This window comes from Monodon monoceros, unplaced genomic scaffold, assembly GCF_005190385.1.
Source record: "Monodon monoceros isolate NGI ecotype Baffin Bay Population unplaced genomic scaffold, NGI_Narwhal_1 Super_Scaffold_9, whole genome shotgun sequence".
Classification (NCBI taxonomy): Eukaryota; Metazoa; Chordata; class Mammalia; order Artiodactyla; family Monodontidae; genus Monodon; species Monodon monoceros.
Window position 1 is genome coordinate 25,169,230 of NW_021703786.1, and position 20,780 is coordinate 25,190,009.

Sequence of the window (20,780 nt, forward strand, 5' to 3'; positions counted from 1 at the left end):
GGCACCCCTTGTTCGGCGGGGGCAGGGACCATCCTGCTGGCTGTCCATGGCCTGGCACATACTGGTAGTGGGGGGGACGGTGAAGGACATCTCTCCCACTGAAGCCTCCCAGCTGGTCCCTGTTTCCTCAGGACCCTACCAGGGAATTTGCCCACTTGCTTCTGGTGGTCCAGAGGGGCGCACAGAGGCCCAGGCAACAGGTGGCAGCCTGGCCTTTCCTGCCCTGGGGCCTGTGAGCAAGTGGATAGGTCATTGCAGCCTATCACAGGCACCTTCCTAATCCGAGGGGGAAGTGACTTGCTCAAGGCCATTCAGGCTGGTGCCTAAGCTGGCCCCACCCAGATCCCTGTGCTTTTGGGACCCCATGAGAGGCCTGCAGCAGGGCTCCCACTGTGAGGTCAGCTCCCAGCACTATGAGCCCCACGGCCAAAAATTGGAGGAAGGACCTGGAGTCGTGGGCAGTCAGAATGGGGGCCTCGTCGGGCAGCCCCTGGAACTCCCCTGGGGGGCACTGTCCTGGGAGGGCATCCAGCTGCCAGGCCAGGCTGCCCACACAGGGGTCACTTGATGATCACCAAGGTCAGGCTGTATTCTGGGATCTGGGAGCCACAGCCCAAGCCCAGCCCTTTGATGCGTGGCCATCCTGGTTTATACCACCCCACAGCGAGCCGGCTTGCCACCCAGTGTTGACATCTGCTCTAAGCTTAGGTGCTGGGGGCGCCAGTGGGAGCAGGATGGCTGACCACGCCCAGGCCAGCAGACTTGACCCACTCCTGAGCCCCCTGGCCTCAGTTTCCCCATCTGTAAAGTGGAGAGAGTTCTAGAATCACCCAAAGTGTGGCTTTGAGGGCTTCATGAGATATAGGGGCCACCCCACATGACAGGCCGGGAAGCAGGGCCCCCCTCAGAACCCACTGGCTTCTCAGGAAGGTCCAGCACTAGCCCTTTGCTGGCCCTTTAGTGTCCCTGCAATGTTGTTATTATCCCACAAGCATTGTACCCTCACAAGCTCCAACTGTATGCTTGGGGTGAGGGGCAGTTTGATCCTGGCTGTGCTAGTCACGAAGGGGCTGGGCAGGGTCCCTTAACCTCCACTGTTCTGTTACCACATCTGTGAGGGGTGACCACAGGGTGGCCTGTGGGGAGCTGGCCCTGGGCTGATATTAGCCCAGGGAAAGCAGTCTGTAGCAGGTTGAATGGTGGCCCCCAAAAGACGTGTTCTGGTGGTCCCAGTACCTTAGGATGCGACCTTCCTTGGAAATAGGGTCTTTATAGATGTAATTAGTTAAGATGAGGTCACATGGGAGAAGGGTGGGTCTAACCTAATAGGACTGGTGTCCTTAGAAAAGAACACATGTGAAGACAGACACAGGAGGAAGGCCACGTGACGACGGAGGCAGAGAGTGGAGTGATGCATCGATGGGCTGAGGGGCACCAAGGACTAGCACCAGTAGTCACCTGAAGCTGGCTGGGAAAGGTGGGTCAGGATTCTATCCAGGGCTTTTGGAGGGAGCAAAGACCTGCAGACACCTTGATTTCGGCTTCTGGCCTCCAGAACTGCTGCCTCAAGCCCCCAGTTTGTGGTCACCGTTATAGTGGCCCCAGGACAGACACACAGTCAGTCAGCATTGGCAACAGCGGGGATGCAGCAGGCTGGCCGAAGGGTCACCTGCCTTGCAGTGTGTGCAGAGGGCATTCCGGGTGGAGGAGGGGGTCTGGACAGGATGGTGGGCAGGTTGGGGGAGACAGACTGGGAGAACGTGGGGTCTGGCCTGACCTGTGGGGAGACCAGGCAGAGAGCTGGGTAGAGAGTAGTCAACATGTCACTCCTCCCCTCCATGGGCATCTACTGGGCTCCCAGACGTGGGGCACAGATAAGGGGCCGAGCTCCAGAGCCCAAGTGGACAAATTTGCAGACCTTAGAGGGCCTGTGGGGTCTGCCAGGAGTGACAAGGCCCCTCTCGGGGTGGTGAGGGCCCGAGCTCTCAGCAGGGCCCACTGCCGACCTCCATCATTTTGTGGGCTGTGTGATGTGCAGGGGCAGGTGAGTACCATACCTCTCTGGGCCCAGCACCCCAGAAGCCTTAACTGGGGCTCAGGTGAGGGAATCAGAAGTTCTGGGATGTTGGGCGATTGAAGTGGTAGAAGTTGGCCCTGCCACAGGAATCAAGGCCATGCTGCTCCTGGGCCACCCTTAGGGTTAGTGCTAGGGTCAGGGTCAGGGTTGGGGTTATTGCAGGGATAGGGTTACGGTAGGGTGGGTCAGGATTAGGGGTTAGGATTAGTGTTGGGGTTGTCACAGAGTTAGGGGTTAGGGTCAGGGTGAGGGTTGGGGTTAGGTTTAGTGTTGGGGTCAGGGTCAGGGCTTGGGTTAGGGTTACTGTTGGGGTAATTGCAGGGATATGGTTATGGTGGGGTGGGTCAGGTTTTGGGGCATAGATGGTGAGGTGCAGAGATCATATTTATTGTTAGGATTTGTCTTTATTCAAAGGGGTGTATCCTCTTGGCCCTTTGGGTTTACATACATACACCCCTGAGGCCCTTCACTGGGACTGAACTAGCACCCATGTAGTTCACATGTTGTTCAAATCTATGAGGAATGGAGGGTGTTATCCCTAGTTTATGGAGTAGCAAACAGAGTCCCAGAAAGCTGTAACAAGAGGAGTGAAATTGGGATTTGAAGCTGGACCGTCAAGCAGGTTACCCTGGTCTGGAGGCCGTGAGGCTGCCCAGGGCCTATGGGATGTAGGTTAAAGGTCATGGGGACCCGCTGTGGCTCCTCCAGGCAGGCAGGACTATTTTCACGTGGTTTCTGTGCACTGATAGGATCACATCTTTCATTTTCCATGAGGCTTGAATTATTGATCTGCCTGATTTTTTTTTTTTTTTTTTGCGGTACGCGGGCCTCTCACCGCTGCGGCCTCTCCCGCTGCAGCCTCTCCCGCTGCAGAGCACAGACAGGCTCCGTTGGCGCAGGCTCAGCGGCCATGGCTCACGGGCCCAGCCGCTCCACGGCATGTAGGATCTTCCCGGACCGGGGCACAAACCCGTGTCCCCTGCATCGGCAGGCGGACTCTCAACCACTGCGCCACCAGGGAAGCCCCTGATCTGCCTGATACTTAATAACCCCTGGACCTCCCTCCAAGAGCTGCCTCCTAAAACAGAGGGTTGGGACTTTTGTCCAGCACTGGCAGGAACAGCTTGGCGACTGGCCCTGGGCAGCCAGAAAGCCATCAGGGTGGAGAAAACACAGATGGAGAGGAGAGGCTGGACCAAAGACTATGTCACCCCGCCTCTGTGCCCATCACTGCCTCTCTACAGCCCGGACCCCTCCCCTCCCAGGTACAGTACCGCCCCGCTCCGTGCAGTCCCACATCCCGACCCGTCGGAGCCTCCAACAGCTTCGGGGTTGCGAGACGGGCGGGATCGTGGAGCCCAGCTGGACGAGGGGCGGCTGTCGCGCCGGGAAGCCTCGGCCGCCTTCCGTCCACCCGCCACCCACTGATAGTCCTAGGCCTTCCTCCCTCGGCTGCACCTGCGCTCGGGCCGGGGTGGGGGGGTGGGGGGGAGGAACCCGGAACCTGGCGTCGGGGCTCGCGTTTCCAGCCGGCGGGATCCGAGCAGTGCACCAAGCGCGCCCGGATAGCGGCAGAAGGACTCGGGTCACCATGGCAACGCCGCGGGACCGGAGGCTGCTCGTAGCAGGCGTTCTGGGTGAGGCGCGGACGCGGGGGCGGCGCGGGGAGCAGCCGAGGGGCCTCAGGGGCCCGCAGCGCGGGAGGCTTCCGCCTCTCGGCTCGCTTTTCACGGGCGTCTTTGCTTTCCTTGAAAAAACCCGAGACGTTCAAGTCCTGCCAGACGCAGTGCGCTGGGTGGGAGGGCCGGGGGCGTTCTCTGCCGGCACAATTTGTTTCGAGTGCTCTAGTGTTTATTCGACCCCTCCAGGAACCTGAAGAGGTGGGTGCTGCAGAGATGAGAGAGTTTGGTCCAGAGTGATTTTTTTTTTAATTATTTGAGACTTACAAAAGAGTTGCAAAAGGAGTACAGAGATTGCCTCTTTACCTTTTGCCGAGATTCCCCCAAATGTTAACCTCTTATGTTACCATAGTTCATTTTAGCAAACTAAGGAAACTAACACTAATACAAAACTATGATCTAATGTATAGGATTTATTCACTCAGCAATTATCCCACGAATGACTTTAGTCTTTTACAAGATCCAATCCAGCACCATCCGTGTTTTGTCTTCTTATTCGTTAATCTGGAGCACTTCCTCTGTCTTTCCTTGACTTTTATGAGTCAGTTATTTTGCAGAATGCCCCTCAGTTTGGGTTTATCTCATGTTCCTTTGTGATTACTTTTAAGTTATGCATTTTTATTAAGAAAAAGCTTACCAGTGAAATTGTGTTTTTCTCTGCATCTTATCAGGAGTCATCTCATGCTGATCTGTCCCATTACTGCTGATGCTAACTTTGGTCGTGTGTTTTAGGTGATGTCTACAAGGTGTTTCCCTCATCAAGTTACCCTTTTTCCCTTTCTAAATAGCAAATATCTTGTTTATAACCATACTGCCAACGAGTAATTTTAGCGTCCAGAAGTGAGCATTTTCTGAAACAATTATAAGTGTTGCATTTGCCACATGGTAATTTTTCCATTTCCATTATTTCTGCTTTTATAAGTTGGAATTGTACTGTAAGGAAGAACTTTTCCATATTTTAATTTGTTCAGTTATTTCTTGGTATAGGCATTTTATTTTTATTTCATAGGTTATAATCCATTACTATCATTTATTTTGTTGCACTGTTGTCCAAATTTAGCCCATTCAAGTTGGCCTCTGTGCTTTTAGCCTGTCCTCAACATTTTGAGCACTTACTTATTTTCTGACACCACAAGATATTCTGGACTCATTTTGTGCTTTCCTTAACCTAGCCTGGAGTCAGTCATTTCTCTAAGGAGTGTTGGTTCCTTTTAGTTTAGATGTTTTTTTTAGAAACCAAGATCTGGGGGAGGTATGCTTATTGCTACTGGAGTGTCATTGCTTTTTGGCTTTCTCAAAGGGCGAGCTGGGAAACATGTATTTGTGTACACTGTATACATCCGTATCTATTTCTATATCCATATATCTGTACATACTAAAAACTGAGTTTATATTATTACTTCCAATTCCAATCCATCACCACAGGGTTCATTCTACATTCCTTTTCCTCTAACTCTGGCTCCTATTGTCCTCAGTACGTTTACCTTTTTGCTCAATCCTAGACCGCATATAAAGTAATTTCAGTATTACCAATCCATATTTGTGTGAAAAACAAACCTGCTAAAATATAATATTTGCATGTGGTTGTTTTTGTTTTTTTCCTTAGAATATGTAGTTAAAATGCTGTTTTACAAAGTTGTCTTAGTGTGTTTATGTTATTAATTTGTAATAAAGTGAGGTTCATTTGTTTCTGATTATATTTCACTTTGAGTCCTTATTGATTTTTTTTGTGTGTGTGTGCTGCAGTGCGTGGCTTGTGGGATCTTAGTTCCCCAACCAGGGATTGAACCCAGGTCCTTGGCAGTGAAAGCACGGAGTCCTAACCACTGGACCGCCAGGGAATTCCCGATTCCTTATTGATTTTAAGTTTTGGTATGTGAAACATTTATGTGGTTCTAAAAGTGAGCACAGTATCAGCTCTTAACTACAAGACTATTCAAACTTCTATTTTATCATTTATTCGCTTTTTTGCGGGGAGAGGCAAGGGAATCTGGCAGCTGTAAATTCAAATAAAAAGCACTCTGTTCCCCTCACTGTAGCAGTATCCCTCACCCCAAGCAAGTTCCGGTGATTGAATTAAGATCTATCTGCTGCTCATCTCTCTCAGGTTTTACAAATGGTCATGGGTACTGTTTGGCAGTCAGTGAAGGACAGGAGAAAAGGCTTGGGTCATAGGCCCCTAATTTTCATCCCCTCGATCCCCTTAAAAATTGTCTATACCGAGTTTAGTTCATGCTGGGATTCCAGAGGGTGCCAGCACTGAGTCCCCTGTCCTGAGTGCAGAGATGAGCCACCTCTGGAATTTCTTTCAAGTCCCACAAAAATGTTTTATAAATTCAGCTTTTTGAATATATTTACAGAGCACCAGTAAGACAACATGCCTTACCAAAGTAGATTTGGGTTTTCTGCATTAGGAATGGTGGTTGAGTGGAAAGCCAAATGTATCTGGAGCCACAGTCCTTCAGAGGAAGGAGATAAAAAGAAACCTCTGCTTTAGGTGTCTCTTTGCCCAGCCATTGTGCCTAAATGGCTTGTTTGTGAGCGTCTAGGGACTGACTTTTAGCCTTTACAAATGGTCCTTTTTTGTACATTTTAGAGTTTGCAACTGCTTATGTTTTACTGAGGTCATGCAATGTTTTTTCAGTAAAGTACTTGTCAAGTGTTTATTCTAAAACAATTGCTCCAAGTTTTTGGTCAGACAAACAAAAGTGTGATTAGTTCTACTGTCACATCTGCAATTGGGTAGCCTATGGGTTCCTCTCTGATTTGGTCATCTTGGCAAGGGGTGAGATTGGCAAGGATGAAATCATCCTCCCAGGCTCCGTCCTGTATACCCAGCTTATAGTCGCTGCCGCCAGCTTGCTGGAGAGGTGGGGCCCCGCCAGGGCGGGGCAAGCCCCTCTGCAGAGCCCACTTGGCTTGGAAAGCTCCTTCTTTTCCATGGAGCTCCTTTTCACATATGGTTTCTTAGGCCTCATCCTTTGCCCCGAACTCTTGTAAGTATGATGTTGGCTGTTAGGAGATGCTTGGCTGTAGATCCTCCTTGCAGCCCTGGCCCTGTCGTAATCTGTGAAGAGACACCTCAGAGTCTCTCAATGCCTGGACGCGCCAATTTCTGAGCCTCTTTCTCAATGCTCCGTTTGATCTGACAAGACTGGGCCTGCATGGTCAGGGTCAACTGCTGCAGACCACTGCTGGGTTTTGGGTGAGAGAGTAAGTGAGTGCCCGAGCTCTTCCACACCCCACTGTATAGTCTGTGGCGGCATCTTGACACCAGGGGTGCATTCGAACTCACTCATGACTGAGGTGGTCTTCAGATAGGGCCTCTGCTGCTTGTGTCTGTTTGCAGCCTGCAAATTTTCCATGTTTGGGAAACCATGGCTTTCATGACGAGTAACTTCCATCTCCCTAAGACCCAGAATTTCCAAGTGCCTTTCAGAACTAACAGGTAAATATCCCCCTTAGATTAAAAAAAAAAAAAAAAAAAAAGTTTAGAAAGCTCAACATTTTACAGATGAGAACATCAGAGTGATGAGATGACCTAGCACAGTCCTGGTCCATCCCCTGCTGACCCCACTGCTTCTCTTAGAAGACCGTGAACGCCGTGGGCCAAGACGAGTTGACAGTGCGCTCCCCCCGCCCTTCCCGGAGATTTCTCCAGTTGCCCCAGAGGTTTTGTGTGGTCCCTCCTGTAAACTGGGTGCTTGCTGGGGATGCCTGCTGGCTGACAGACAGATTGGGTCCAGATTTTGAATCTGTGACCTTTAATAAAAGCCGATTATTCTCAGCCTTGGGGCTTTTAGGATTTGTGACGGATGCAGGGCAGGCTGTCTGTGATGGGGTGGGAGGGAAAGGAGCATAGCACTGGGCACGTCGAGGTCCAGCGGAGCATACACAGTAGAAGCTGGTTTCTCTCTGGGGACCGGCTGGAGGTCCAGAGGGAGCTGTGGTGGGCAAGATGGGCCAGGCCCCATCCTAGGGCTCTTCATATACTGTGCCAAACAGGTTGAACTTTCTTTTGAAAAGGCCACGTGCCATGGGCACAGTATCACGTGGTCAGATTTCTGTACTAGAAGAGCAATTTCCATGGGTGGCTGTGTGACCGATGCATTTAAGAGGCGAGCCTACGGACGGTCCTCAGAGGAGGGAGGCCCGTTGACGTCACAGACCTCCGTGTGCTCTCTCTGTAAAGAACCGCAGTGATGACTCAGGCATTTCATCAAAGATCACAGTAGCATCGGCATCATTTAAAGTTGTGTATTTGCTTAAATCCTGATTCTTTGCCTGTGAGTGTGCACAGGCATGTGGGTGGTCTGTGTGTACGCCAATTTCTGTTGACAAGACTGCCAGACCCCAGAACTCACTAGGCCACGCGCCAGCTCGCACTCACGCAGCCCCACTGTAGTCAGCTGGCTTTGTGTATATGTTGGGGTTTGGGGGGGCCAGCCATTAGACGTCAGTTAGTGTGGGTGAACGCCCAACTGTGGAGGTCATCGAGTCGCCTTGTTATTCCACTCCGGGCTTTTCTTGAGCTTGGTGGCCAGGCTGACCTGCTGGAACCCTGGTTTCCCAGTGGTCCTGGGAGGCTTGCAGCCAGGGCAGGGGCCACGGGCTGAACAGGATGTGTAAGCCTCCTGAAGGCTGAGCAGAGCCCCTTCCTGCCTTTCCCTCTGGGCAGGGCCTCCCTGACCTCTGACCCGAGCAGCCCTGCGTCTCCGGCCATGCTAGTGATGTGGGAAGTTACCTCCTCTGCCCCTTTGTTTCCGTGCATCTCTGTCTTGTCCCAGTAGGGATGACAACCCGTTGGTGTGGGGACCTGGCCCGTGTCTCCAGCAGGTGAAACAGCACCTGACATGTAGTAAGTGCTAAATAAATACTTGTTAAATGAATGAATTTAAGAATGTTTGCTATGTTTATGAGAATTTTACATAGTATCATTTTTTTTCTGGCTACAATGATATACATCCTAACTGGAGTAGTAACAAACATTTGTTATCTCCTTCAAAGTGCCAGGGATTGGCATACAGAACAGAGTGTGGTGACCTCAGGACATACCTGGGGAATCCCCTCGGCTGTCTACCTGGGGGAAATACTTGGCAACTGACTGAACTGGAAGCCAATAACTCCAGTTTTTACTGAATTCAAAACTTTTTAAAGTGAATGTCCTTAGTTTTCCTGTAGTTCATTGATACATCCAATAACACACTTAAAGATCAAGTTATTGTTGATCTAGAGTGACCGAATCTGAACAGAGAGGGCTGGCGATCAGAGTGTGGGGTGCTTGGGTATTTTGGAGTGGGGGAAACCATGGACGGGGTAGCAGAGGTGGGCCAGGCACCTCAGCGGATGCAGGGTCATCCTCTGTGGTAGAGCCACCTGGGCTCTGAGACCACCTAGTACACAGGGTTGTGGGTACTTTAAGGAAGCCGAGCCTTTGGAGGAGGAGGAGGAGTGGTTCGGAAGGGCCCTGGGGGAACAAAGATACCTGCCTCCCCGGTTCCTCTGCTGTAGCCCCAGAGCCCCATGTTTATGTGTTGTCATGTGATAGTTTTTTTACTTTTTTTTTTTTTTTTTTTTGCGGTACGCGGGCCTCTCACTGTTGTGTCCTCTCCCGTTGTGGAGCACAAGCTCCGGACGCGCAGGCTCAGCGGCCATGGCTCACGGGCCTAGCCGCTTCGCGGCATGTGGGATCTTCCCGGACCGGGGCACGAACCCGCGTCCCCTGCGTCGGCAGGCGGACTCTCAACCACTGCGCCACCAGGGAAGCCCGCCATGTGATAGTTTTTACCATTTAGTTATTTAGTACATACTTTTGAGCGCCTCCTGTGTGCTGGAGTTCCAAGTATGGGATACAACGTGGAACGTGTAGGGAAGAATGATAACATAAGCAATAATCCACCCGCTCCTGGTAAGTGCCCCGCAGAGAATTTGGATAGGTCTACGGCATTGCACCAGTTTGGGTCGAAGCTGAGGGGGGATTTCCTGGAGTGATCCTTGAGTTGGTCTCAGTGACAGGAAGGAGCCTGCTTGTGGGTTGGGTGGAGCATTCCAGGCAGAGGGGCAGCTGGATTGAGATTGACTGACGGGGTGGGAGGGGGAACCATTCGGCACATCCCAGCCCTGAATGTAGCGATCCAAGTGTTGTAAGTGGACCGAGGAACCGGAAGCACTGCTGGGCGGGGGGCAGTTAGGCTTTTTTTTTTTTTTTTTTTAAGATTCCTTTGGTGGCTCTGAAAGGGCAAGTGTGGAGCAAAGGGGCCAGTTCATGGTCTGGAGTCAGCAAGACTCCAGGTGAGGGATGATGGTGGCTGAGGTGTGGTGGGGGGGGGATGAGAGACAGCAGGAAATCCAGGCTAGTTCCTGGTGTTCAGCTTGGGCAGCTGGGTGGAGAGGGGTGCCATCGGCGAGCTGAGGGCAACAGGGGTGGGTGCGTGCAGAATTGAGGGTGGCAGGCTCAGGGTTTCTGTCAGCACCCTGTTAACTCGAGATGGCAAGCAGGCCCTGGATGGATGCAGCTAAGGAGAGGCTGACATGGCCGCACTGGGCCTGTGGGTGCTGGGCGAGGCAGGGTGCGACTGCCTAGCAGGAGAGGTGGTGGAGACCGGGGCTGTGCCCAAGGTCTGCCCCGGCAGAGCTCTGCTCTGCCCCAGAGCCCTGCGGGGAGGCCACCACGCTGTCCCTGGTTAGGACAGCTCTATCAGGACACTTGTGGAGTTCGGCCGTCCCTTCTGATTAGGACCCTGCTTCCGAGTTCGTCCTCCCTCCCTGCCCTCACACTCAGGACGCTTGCTTCCTGTCCGATGCCACATGTCAGGGGGCGCTTCCTCCATCAAGCATTCTCAGATTCTCGGTGGACACAGAGTGGGTGTCCTACGTTTAACTCAGTTCCCACACTAACTGCCTGGGGTTAGTGCCGATCCCACGAGATGCTGCCCTTCTGGATGCCAGTTGCAAGTCCAGGTTGTCACCTATGCTCTGCCCGACTGCTGTAAATCAGGGTTCCCATGACCCCTCTCCTCAGGTTCAGTAATGTGCTAGAGCAGCTCACAGAACTCTGGGAAGCGCTTTACTTACTAGATCACCAGTTTATTATAAGCGGATACAACTCAGAGCTGCCAGATGGAAGACACAGGGTAAGGTGGGTGGGAGGGGCCGGGAGCTCCCATGCTCGCTCTCCCGGCACACTGCCCTCCACACTTCCACGCCTTCACCAGCCCAGAAGTTCTCCAAACCTGCTAGTTCAGGGATTTTTATGGATGCTTTTGAAACCGTGCATAATAATTAGTCAAACCCATTCACCTGCCTTCACTAATCAAGGTAGTTTTAAGACTTGCATGTCCTCGGAGCAGCATGTAGCCTAAACAATAAGATGTTTGCCTGAGTTGTTTTCCAGGAACTTGGAGTCAGCTGTGTCTAGTTCAAGCTGAGCCAGTTAAGACTGGATAGGACCATCAACCCTCCAACTGGGCATGTAGGAGTGTCCGCTTGGTGACCTTTTAACACTGGAGGGTCGAAAACTCCACCCTCAAAACGTGCAGAGGCCTGTAGCCTAGTTACACCTGTGCAGACCGATTACCAAACCTTTTTTCAATCACCTTTCCTCATGAGCTTGCCTCTGACTGCCCTGCTTCTTTATTCCTGATCCCATAAATACCCCGAGCCCCTTGCCTCTGGGGAGGTGGATTTGAGATTTGATTATCTTGCAAATAAACACCCTCTTTGCTGCAACCTCGGTGTCTAAGCGAGGCTTGTTGTGTGGGGGGCAAAGTGAACCTGGTTGCCAGCCACGAGGTAAGTCCAGAGGGACGTTTTGCCTGTGCCTCGTTGGCCCCTTGCCAGTACTGAAAGCCTGTAGAGGAGTCTGAGCATCTGCTTGGTCTGTTCGTTCCAGGGACCGTCCCCTGGATTTCCCCAGGGAGGTGTTGCTGACCTTCGGTGCTTAGTTTCATTTTGCAGCAAAGAGACAGGTTTTGGGTTTGTTTTTTTTGTTTGTTTGTTTGTTTTGCGGTACACGGGCCTCTCACTGTTGTGGCCTCTCCCGTTGCGGAGCACAGGCTCCGGACGCGCAGGCTCAGCGGCCATGGCTCACGGGCCTAGCCGCTCCGCGGCATGTGCGATCTTCCCGGACCGGGGCACAAACCCGTGTCCCCTGCATCGGCAGGCGGACTCTCAACCACTGCGCCACCAGGGAAGCCCCTGTTTTGTTTTTTTTAAATTTATTTTTTATTTTTGGTTGCATTGGGTCTTTGTTGCTGTGCGCGGGCTTTCTCTAGTTGTGGCAAGCGGGGGCTACTCTTCGTTGTAGTGCATGGGCTTCTCATTGCGGTGGCTTCTCTTATTGTGGAGCATGGGCTCTATGTGCGCGGGCTTCAGTAGTTGTGGCATGCGGGCTCAGTAGTTGTGGCTGGCGCACTCCAGAGCGCAGGCTCAGTAGTTGTGGCGCACGGGCTTTGCTGCTCCGCGGCATGTGGGATCTTCCTGGACCAGGTCTTGAACCTGTATCCCCTGCATTGGCAGGCGGGTTCTTAACCACTGCGCTACCAGGGAAGCAGGTTTTGGGTTTTGGGTTTTGAGTTTTTGTGTTTGGAAGATGTCTTTTGGGTGAGTAACCTTCTTAAAGAAATGCACCTGTGCCTGTTGCCAGAAACCTTGGCTCCCTGTGCACCAATGCCGAATAGAAATACGGAGACAGAGATTTGGAGGAAAAGAAATAGAGAGGCTTTTATTTCTCTGCCAGGCAAAGGAGAGACGTGGCATGCTGGCACCTCAAGAACTGTGCCCCTGCTCCTCGGGGAATCAGAGAAGATTTACATGTGGGGCTTGCAGTCAGGCCTATATGATAAGGATCAAAAGTAGTGAAGGTCTTGCATTCTTTTTCCTGCATTATTTCTAAAACGGCCACAGCTGGCCTCAGGCAGCCTGGTAATTGGGTTGTTGGGTCCGTTTGTCTCTTGGTTATCGGCCTGCGACCTTCTTTCTGAAATGCAGATGCTACAAGGGAGTGCAGGATGTCATTCACATAGTGTTAAAGAGTGATAGGTTAGCTTTGTGAAGTACAAATCTAGTTACACACACTACAGATTAGTAACAGTTAAAACTAGGAGTGATTAACTCTTTCAGGCCAGGTTATGTTTCTTGTCTAGCCTGTTCACTGTTCCCTTTATTTTTCTTGTTCTCAGGAGAGGGAAAACTTCATTTCTATTTTTGCTGCAACATGCCTAGATTGTTTGCCAATCCTGTCCAGATTGTGGGTTGGAGGCCCACCTGGCAGGATTTTTAAACCTGATTGATTAAACCATTAGCCACTGGTGATTGATTCAGCCTCCAGCTCCTCTCCTTTCCCTGAAAGTTGGGAGGTGGAGGTGCAAGTTCCAACCCTCCGGTTCCCCTGGCAACCAGCCCCCAACCATTGGTTATCTAGGGGCTTTCCAAAATCACCTCATTAACATAGACTCAGGTGTGGTTGAAAGAGGTTTGTTATGAATAATGGGAGACATTTCAGGAGTTATTTCAGGAACTAGGAACAAAAACTAACTAAAGATGCCCCTGTAGCTTCTGTCACTCAGGAAATAGGGTTTTAGGAGCCTTGTGCCAGAAACCGTGGATGAAGACCAGTGTTTGTTGCTGTATCACAACCCCACAAGGCCCTGCGTTCTCCTCCTTCTCCCTCAGCCTCTTGTGCCTGTGCCCTCTCCCTTTGCTCCGCATCTCTGGTGCAGTCACCCCGAGACAGGCTGGGCTGGAAGGGCATGTGCCTCCTCCCCTCCGTGAGGCTGGCCTGCACCCCCAGTGGACACCGGGGAGTTGTGGATGGATGTTTCTGTCTAGATTGAGATCATCGCGGACCCCTGAGGATTAGGGGCTGCGAGGACCAGCCTTAAGAAATGATAGTATTTGTCACACAGGTGCTGATAAAAGCGTCCCCTGCACAAGTGTCTGGAGGTCAGCACAGCAGGCCTGTGGGAGAGGCTCAGCCTATACTTTTTCTGTCCTCTGTGGCTGCTTTCACACAGAGTTGAGGGGCATCAGTAGAGACCCTATGACCCACCAAGCCCTCAATATTTACCGACTGGCCAGGAAAGGGAGAAAGCTTGCCAGGCCCTGTCCTGCACAATTTGTTTCCCTTATCGTAAGGAATTCATTTAGATCTAAACGCCGACAGCTTCACCTGGGAAACTGCCTTGCTTTTTCCTCATGAAAGATGCAAATCCTATGATGGATGCTGTTTTCCTTTGTGCTTTGCCTTCCAGCAAGCCCTTAGTCAGATGCATTGCTCAATATTTAATAATTACCTGGCCTTCATTGCCCATTCCTAACGTTCATCGTGTGTTTCTTTTTTTTTTAATCAATTTTATTTATTTATTTTTGGTTGCATTGGGTCTTCGTTGCTGCACACAGGCTTTGTGTAGTTGCGGCGAGTGGGGGCTACTCTTCGTTGCCACGCACGGGCTTCTCATTGCAGTGGCTCCTCTTGTGGAGCACAGGCTTTAGGCGCGCGGGCTCAGTAGTTGTGAGCTCAGTAGTTGTGGCACACTAAGCTCACGGGCTTAGTTGCTCTGCGGCACGTGAGATCTTCCCGGACCAGAGATCGAACCCGTGTCCCCTGCACTGGCAGGCAGATCTTTAACCACTGCACCACCAGGAATTCCCTCATCGTGTGTTTCTTATTTTACTTTCTGTGTTCTGAGCACTGCTCTGCTGAGCTGTGAGAAACAAATGTCTCAAAAGCTTGTTTCACGTTCCCACTGTCCACGGGGGTAGACAAGCGCGTAACACGCATCTTCTTCCAGAAAACGTACCTTATTGTTTCTTTAGTCCTGACAGAATATTTTGGGAGTCTCTAAATACTAACCCAGACCACTTTACTTTTTTTTTCATTTTGTTTCCAAGATGTTAATAGTAGTAATTTTGATTACACAGATAATTGTTTGGTAGGGTGTGTGTGTGTGTTTGTTTTTTGGTTTTTTGTTGCTTTTCTCTAGAGTTTTATGAGTTCTGTTATTAGTGATCACCTTTCACAGGGCAAAGAGTCTGCCGCTCATAAGCTAAGCAAGACTTGGGCTGTCTGAGGAGAGCAGTGCTGGTGACAGCAACTCTGCAGGTGTTTGAATTGAGGTCCTACGAAGAGTTCAATCGCAGTAAACCTGATGCCATCAAAACGTTGTGTAAAATGAAAAATTTGTTCATTTCTTACCTCCGCTGGGTTTTAGAAAGTAAGGTTTCGTTGTAGAACTTTGTTGGTTTGTTTTCTTTTAATATTTATTTATTTATTTATTTATTGGCTGCGTTGGGTCTTGGTTGCGGTGCGCAGGATCTTTCGTTGTGGTGCGTGGGCTCCAGAGCGCGCAGGCTCTGTAGTTGCCTCATGCAGGCTCTCTGGTTGTGGCACGTGGGCTTAGTTGCCCCACGGCATGTGGGATCTTAGTTCCCTGACCAGAGATTGAACTGGTGTCCCCCTCATTGCTAGGCAGATTCTTAACCACTGGACCACCAGCGAAGTCCCTCTGTTGTTGGTTTTTGTTATCAGTAATTCAGGAGTGAAATGAACTTCATGTCTCTAAAAAAGTAGTCCTCTTTCTGGTTTAGAGAGTGTTTGCTGTAAATGTAATGTTAAAAATAAATTTTAAAAAAGACCCTCAGGTTCTCCTGTTCCTGCTTCTGAGTTAGTTTGTGGATATTTGCTTTACATTGACCAAGGGGGACCAGTATTCATGCTGCTGGTGCCCCTTGGGAGGGGCTGCATGGAACCTCCACAACCTGCAGGGTGTCTTCTCAGGCCCCTGAAATCTTGTTCCTCTGTCCAAGAGGGTTTCCATGAATGTGTATTGACCCTGTGGGTTGAGATGGCCTGGGACAGTTTGTCTTTTTCCTCTTAAAAAAGACCCACTTAAAATGAATCAGACATTTCAGACTCTTTAGGGACAATGATACACAAAAGTCACTGCTGGATGCCTGCCTCAGACCCCACCTGGCCTTCCTGGAAAAGCACTCTCAGAGCCGGGCATCATTCACATGCCACCCTCTACCCCAGAAGATGCCAGTGGCACCTGTGCCAGCCTTTATGCCTTCTGGGCCTGTTGTGTAGCTGGCAGGGCCTGACCCATAGCCTCGGACACATTGCATAAGTCAAGCCCAGGAGATTCCCCCCTCCACCCCCACCAGCGGTTCTGCGTATCAGAATCCACCCCATCTCTGCCAGGTGATGGGAGCAGGACAGTGGTGGAGGTGCCCTGGTGGGGAGCAACCCTCCCCGGCCCTGCCCCTTGTGGGCCATCCTCTGTGGAGACGGGAAGCAAGAGGTCTTCAGACACTTGTTGGCAACTTGACAAAGTAGTTTTATGCTGTTGAATCTAATAATTAAAAAATCGGAGTTGTGTATTATATATCTTCGTTTTTTTAATTTTCATTTTTTCTTCTAGCACTTTATTGTGTTTTACAAAAGTATCAGTGCACGATGGACTGGAGACACAAGAACAGAGGAGCCTGCTTCTGGGTGGTGGATCTCAGGGAGCCTGCATTCCAGCTCCAGGAGTAGAGCATGGGTGTGGGAAGGGGCATTGGCTCAGGGGCCACCTGGGGCCAGTCACAGCTCAGCTACTGAGCGGCCTCATTTTTTTATTTGCAAAATGGAGAGAGCACTTTATGAAACTATTTTAAAGAACCTAGCTTTTGTAGATGAGCAAACAACACTCCCTGTCTTTCCTTCCTCTCTTACCTCGGTGATCCTGCACTTACTGTCTGTTCCCTCTGCTGTAGGGTGAGGATAGGGTAGAAAGAGCCTTTGGGGTCTGGGCCTAGTATGCCCCTGCCCTGCTGGAGCCTAGGGGAGCTGCCTTTGGCTCTCCAGAACTCAGAGTGTGACCAGAAAGCCAGTAACTGGCCAGAGCATCCTCCTGCTTTGGTGACAGCGATCACTTAGTTGGGGATCTGAGGTGTGTGTTGTGGAAGACAGGGTCCCTAACGGTGAACCCGTTGCCTGCCTCCTCTTTGCTGCAGCTGCCGACATGCTGCCCCTGCCCACAGAGCAGGCCCTGAATGCCCTGCTGGCTCGCAAGGAGGAGGAGTGGCGAGCACTGCAGGCCCAGCACTCCCAGATGCAGGAGGCAGCCCTGCAGGACGCTCAGCGCCAGCTGGAGGAGGCACAGGGGAAGCTGCGACGCCTGCGGGAGGACTTTGTCTACAACCTGCAGGTGCTGGAGGAGCGGGACCGGGAGCTGGAGCGTTACGACGCTGCATTTGCCCGGGCCCGTGGGCTGGAGGAGGCCAGGCAGGCCGAGGTGAGCGAGCTCAAGATCGAGGTGGCCAAGCTGAGGCAGGCGCTGGCCGGCGAAGCCCGGCGGGTGGAGGATCTGCAGCAGCAGTCCCAACAGAGGCTGCAGGAACACCGCCTGGAGCTGGAGCGGGTCCACAGGTGAGGGCCAGCGGACCCCACTCCCCGACCCTCCACACGCCTCCGGCCCCACAGCGCTGCCCGGCACCCACCTGTCCAGTGTTTGTCAAGGGAAGGCAAGCAGGGCCACACCTGGATGTCTTTTTCTGGGTCCCAGTGTGGCTGAAATTAGTGGAGATTGGTTCAACTATTTGGAATTTTTCCCCATGATTTACAAATCTATATCATTTTAATAAAACATATTTGAGCTTATGATTATTTTAATGGTGTGGAATATATTTTAAATCCAAAGCTAAGTGAGCTGACTTGAGGCAAGTCGACTGAGACCCTGAAGCTGCTGTCAGGCTTGTGGGCTCCACTCACGGTGAGAAGGGAGACCAGGCCTCAGCTGTGCGCTCTGCTGCAGCCTTGAAGTGCTGTACCCTGTTTTGTGACGTGTCTCCTCAGGTCTTCTGCCTGTTCTTTTTCACCGAATTGGGGACATTTTCAACCGTTATTTCTTCAAGTACATTTTTGGCCCCACCCTCTTTTTCCTTCCATTCTGGGACTGCAGTGATGATAATGTGAGTGTTACATCTTTTGTTATCCACAGGTCTCTGAGGCTCTGCTCATTTTTTTCAGTCTATTTCTATTAACAGGTCAGGTAACTTTTGTTTTTCGCTGGTTCTTTGCTCTAACATGTTCATTCGGCCTTTGAGCCCAACCAGGGTGTCCTTTGTTTTGGTTATTGTACTTCTCAGTTCTCAAATTTCCATTTGATTCTTTGTTACTTTTTCTTTGCTCAGAGTTTCTGATTTCCATTTGTCCTAAAACTGTGCAAAATTGCTTGTTGAAGCATCTTTGTGACGGCTGCTTTAAAATCCTTGTTAGATCATTTCAGCATCTGTGTCATCTTGGTGTTAACATCTGTGGATTGTGTTTTCTCATTCAGGTAGAGATTTTCCTGGTTCTTGGTATGACCAGTGACTTTTGATTGTATCTTAGGCACTTTGGGAATTGTGTTGTGAGAGCCTGGATCCCACATCACGTACTCTTCTGCAGGCAGTCACCTGTCCAGGTGCAGCATGTAGGTCCCCTGGGTCCTGCCAAAGCCACCCCCGCAAAAGTGAAGCATCACCTGTCACCCCATGTTTGCAAAGGTGACCCTGCAAATGAGTAGTTTGGAGACTCTTCAGTGTTACTTTTCTTAACTGCACTTTTCACACAGTGACAGGAACAGTGAGCTGGACCAGCAGCGGGAGCAGTATGGGAACCTGAAGTGGAAGCTGGAAAGGAGGCTGGAGGAGCTGGACAGCGAACTTGCCCTGCAGCGGCAGGTAGGGCGTGGGGTCCAGTTCCTCCTCAGGTGCCCACCCTGCCCGCCCTCTCTGAAACCAAAATTGTACCAGTTGGAGAAGACCATTTTGTTAGCCGTATGGTATCCTGGGATCACAGATTTCTACTTTATGGTGATCTGTGGGGAAGTGTGATGGGGTGTCTAAATCTTCCTCTGTAGTAACTCCCCCAGGGTTCTCTTTCCTTGCAAATAGAATAAACATTTCCTCCTTTATTTATTTTAGAAAAAAGTATTATGAAGTTAAAGTTTGAGTTATTTACTGTGGAAAAGAGCTGGGAGCTCAAGTTGTGATAACTGTACTTCTTTCAACAAAGCAGTAAATAAGTTTAAATATAGATGTATCAGCTGACAGGTGACACTTAAACCTGTCACCAAAATTTCTCCTTGGTGTCATTGAAACTCAGCCTACACGTCTGAGAGACTCAGCTATGTTGGGGTTTGGATGAAGGATATCCTTCACACTTATGGCCGAAGTCCATGTCTGGCAGGGCTGCGTGTATGCAAGGACATGGGTACCCTTGGTCTCCTTCCAGGATGTGCCAAGCTTGTGTCATCGTAGCAGTGACTGGTGTTTATGGAAACTGCCTCATGGAGCTCCTTGTGTGTGAATTTATCCGCTCAACACAACAGAGACACAATTTTGTTCTACATTTTCCAGATAGGGGAAACATTAAGTAACCTGCCCAAGATCCCCCTCAGTAAGTGGCAGAGCCGTAATTTGAGTCCAAGACAATTCCAGTGCGAGAACTCTTAGGTACTGTCATACTGCCACAGGATAACAACTCACGCCTCATTTTTATAAATTTATTTATTTTATTTATTTATTTTTGGCTGCACTGGGTCTTTGTTGCTGTGCACGGGCTTTCTCTAGTTGCAGCGAGCAGGGGCTACTCTTCATTGTGGTGTGCGGGCTTCTCATTGCGGTGGCTTCTCTTGTTGCAGAGCACGGGCTCTAGGCATGCAGGCTCAGTAGTTGTGGCTCGTGGGCTCTAGAGCGCAGGCTCAATAGTTGTGGCGCACGGGCTTAGTTGCTCCACGGCATGTGGGATCTTCCCAGACCAGGGCTCAAACCCGTGTCCCCTGCATTGGCAGGCGGATTCTTAACCACTGAGCCACCAAGGAAGCCCACGCCTTATTTTTAGACTTGTGTCTGTGATATTGGAGAGGAGCTGGATCTAGAAGTCAACCTGTCTGTGTCCTCACTTCTGCCCTCCTTGGAGTGATGCTGACTGAGCCATTGAGCTCTGAACTAGGCCCCTAGTCTCTCCAGTGGATGTGCCACTGGGCAGATGTGAATGGTGTGCCTGCCTGTGCTGGTTCCTTTTCGGGCACTGGGGTCAGCGGTTCTCAAGGAGGACAGACCTGTCAGCTGGCAGACTGAGGCCTGACTGCTGGGCTCTCTGTCCCACAGCATAGCGTCAGTGTCCTGAGATAGGACGGCATCCTGATGTGCTGTACCCATCAGGATGGAAGGCGCCCACGGACACAACTGTCCTTGTGACTGAGCTTTCAGGCACGGCCGCATCTACCAAACACGGCTGGTGGAGGAGGGGGCCCTGCCCTTTCCTTCCCCTCTTGGAAGCTTGAATTTTACGGTCCATGATGCCATCATCGCTTAGAACATTTGAAATTTCCTGCAGAGGACTTTCTTTTGGAATCCTCAGGGACCAAAGAACTTTTTCCATTATGGGCGGGTTTGACTTTTTGAAACAGTCCAAGGTCACTGGGGCCTGAGCTGAGTGATCAAGACAGGTATGACTCATCTAAGTCATGAGGTTTCCTCAAGTGGCATTGGAGTCCCTTCCAAAGAAGGAGTTTCGGAAGGGCTCTGGGCAGCGGTGGGAGTGTCCCAGTTAGCAGGACAGTCAGTGGCACTTGGAGGCAGCAGTGCCCTGGTGGGAGTTGTGGTTGTTGGGCTGGGTCTGTGGGTGGCTTCTCAGCCTGTCCACACTCAGAGCCCTTGCTCCGACTCAGGCTTGTTCAGGCTTTGAGCCCCCTTGTCCACAAGGAGGGCACCTCCAGATGGGAGTTTTTATACCAGCCCTGTCTCTGGAAGGAAGGAAACTTGACGTCTGGACTCTCCAGCTCTGGGCTCCGTCCAGAGCTGCTGCCAGGAACTTGGGCAGCCTTTGCTGCCTAGTGTGGTTCAGGGACAGCTGGGGCTCACGCCAGCCTCAGGGCTGTGCTGCCCACGCCCGACTCTCTGTGACTGAAGAAAGGGCCTTATGTGCTTGCTCATCAGCTTTGTGGGCTTCCTTTGGGCTGGTTTCCCGTCTCCTTTTTCTGAAGATCTTTGTG

General features: G+C 51.0%; 1 protein-coding gene across 4 annotated transcripts in view; it reads left to right on the forward strand.

The window, feature by feature from the left end:
* Window positions 1-3,538: 3,538 nt before the first annotated feature.
* Window positions 3,539-20,780, forward strand: part of CCDC57 (coiled-coil domain containing 57) — a 107,588-nt gene continuing 90,346 nt past the window's right edge. For 3 of the 4 annotated variants that reach the window (XM_029213204.1, XM_029213206.1, XM_029213209.1), the window contains exons 1-3: window positions 3,539-3,714; window positions 16,753-17,167; window positions 18,354-18,462. In XM_029213204.1, coding sequence (XP_029069037.1) covers window positions 3,669-3,714; window positions 16,753-17,167; window positions 18,354-18,462 — 570 coding nt within the window. In that variant the 5' untranslated portion in view covers window positions 3,539-3,668. Of the gene's footprint in view, window positions 3,715-12,288; window positions 12,358-16,752; window positions 17,168-18,353; window positions 18,463-20,780 lie in introns of those variants that run through there. The other variant, XM_029213205.1, reaches the window with a different exon arrangement.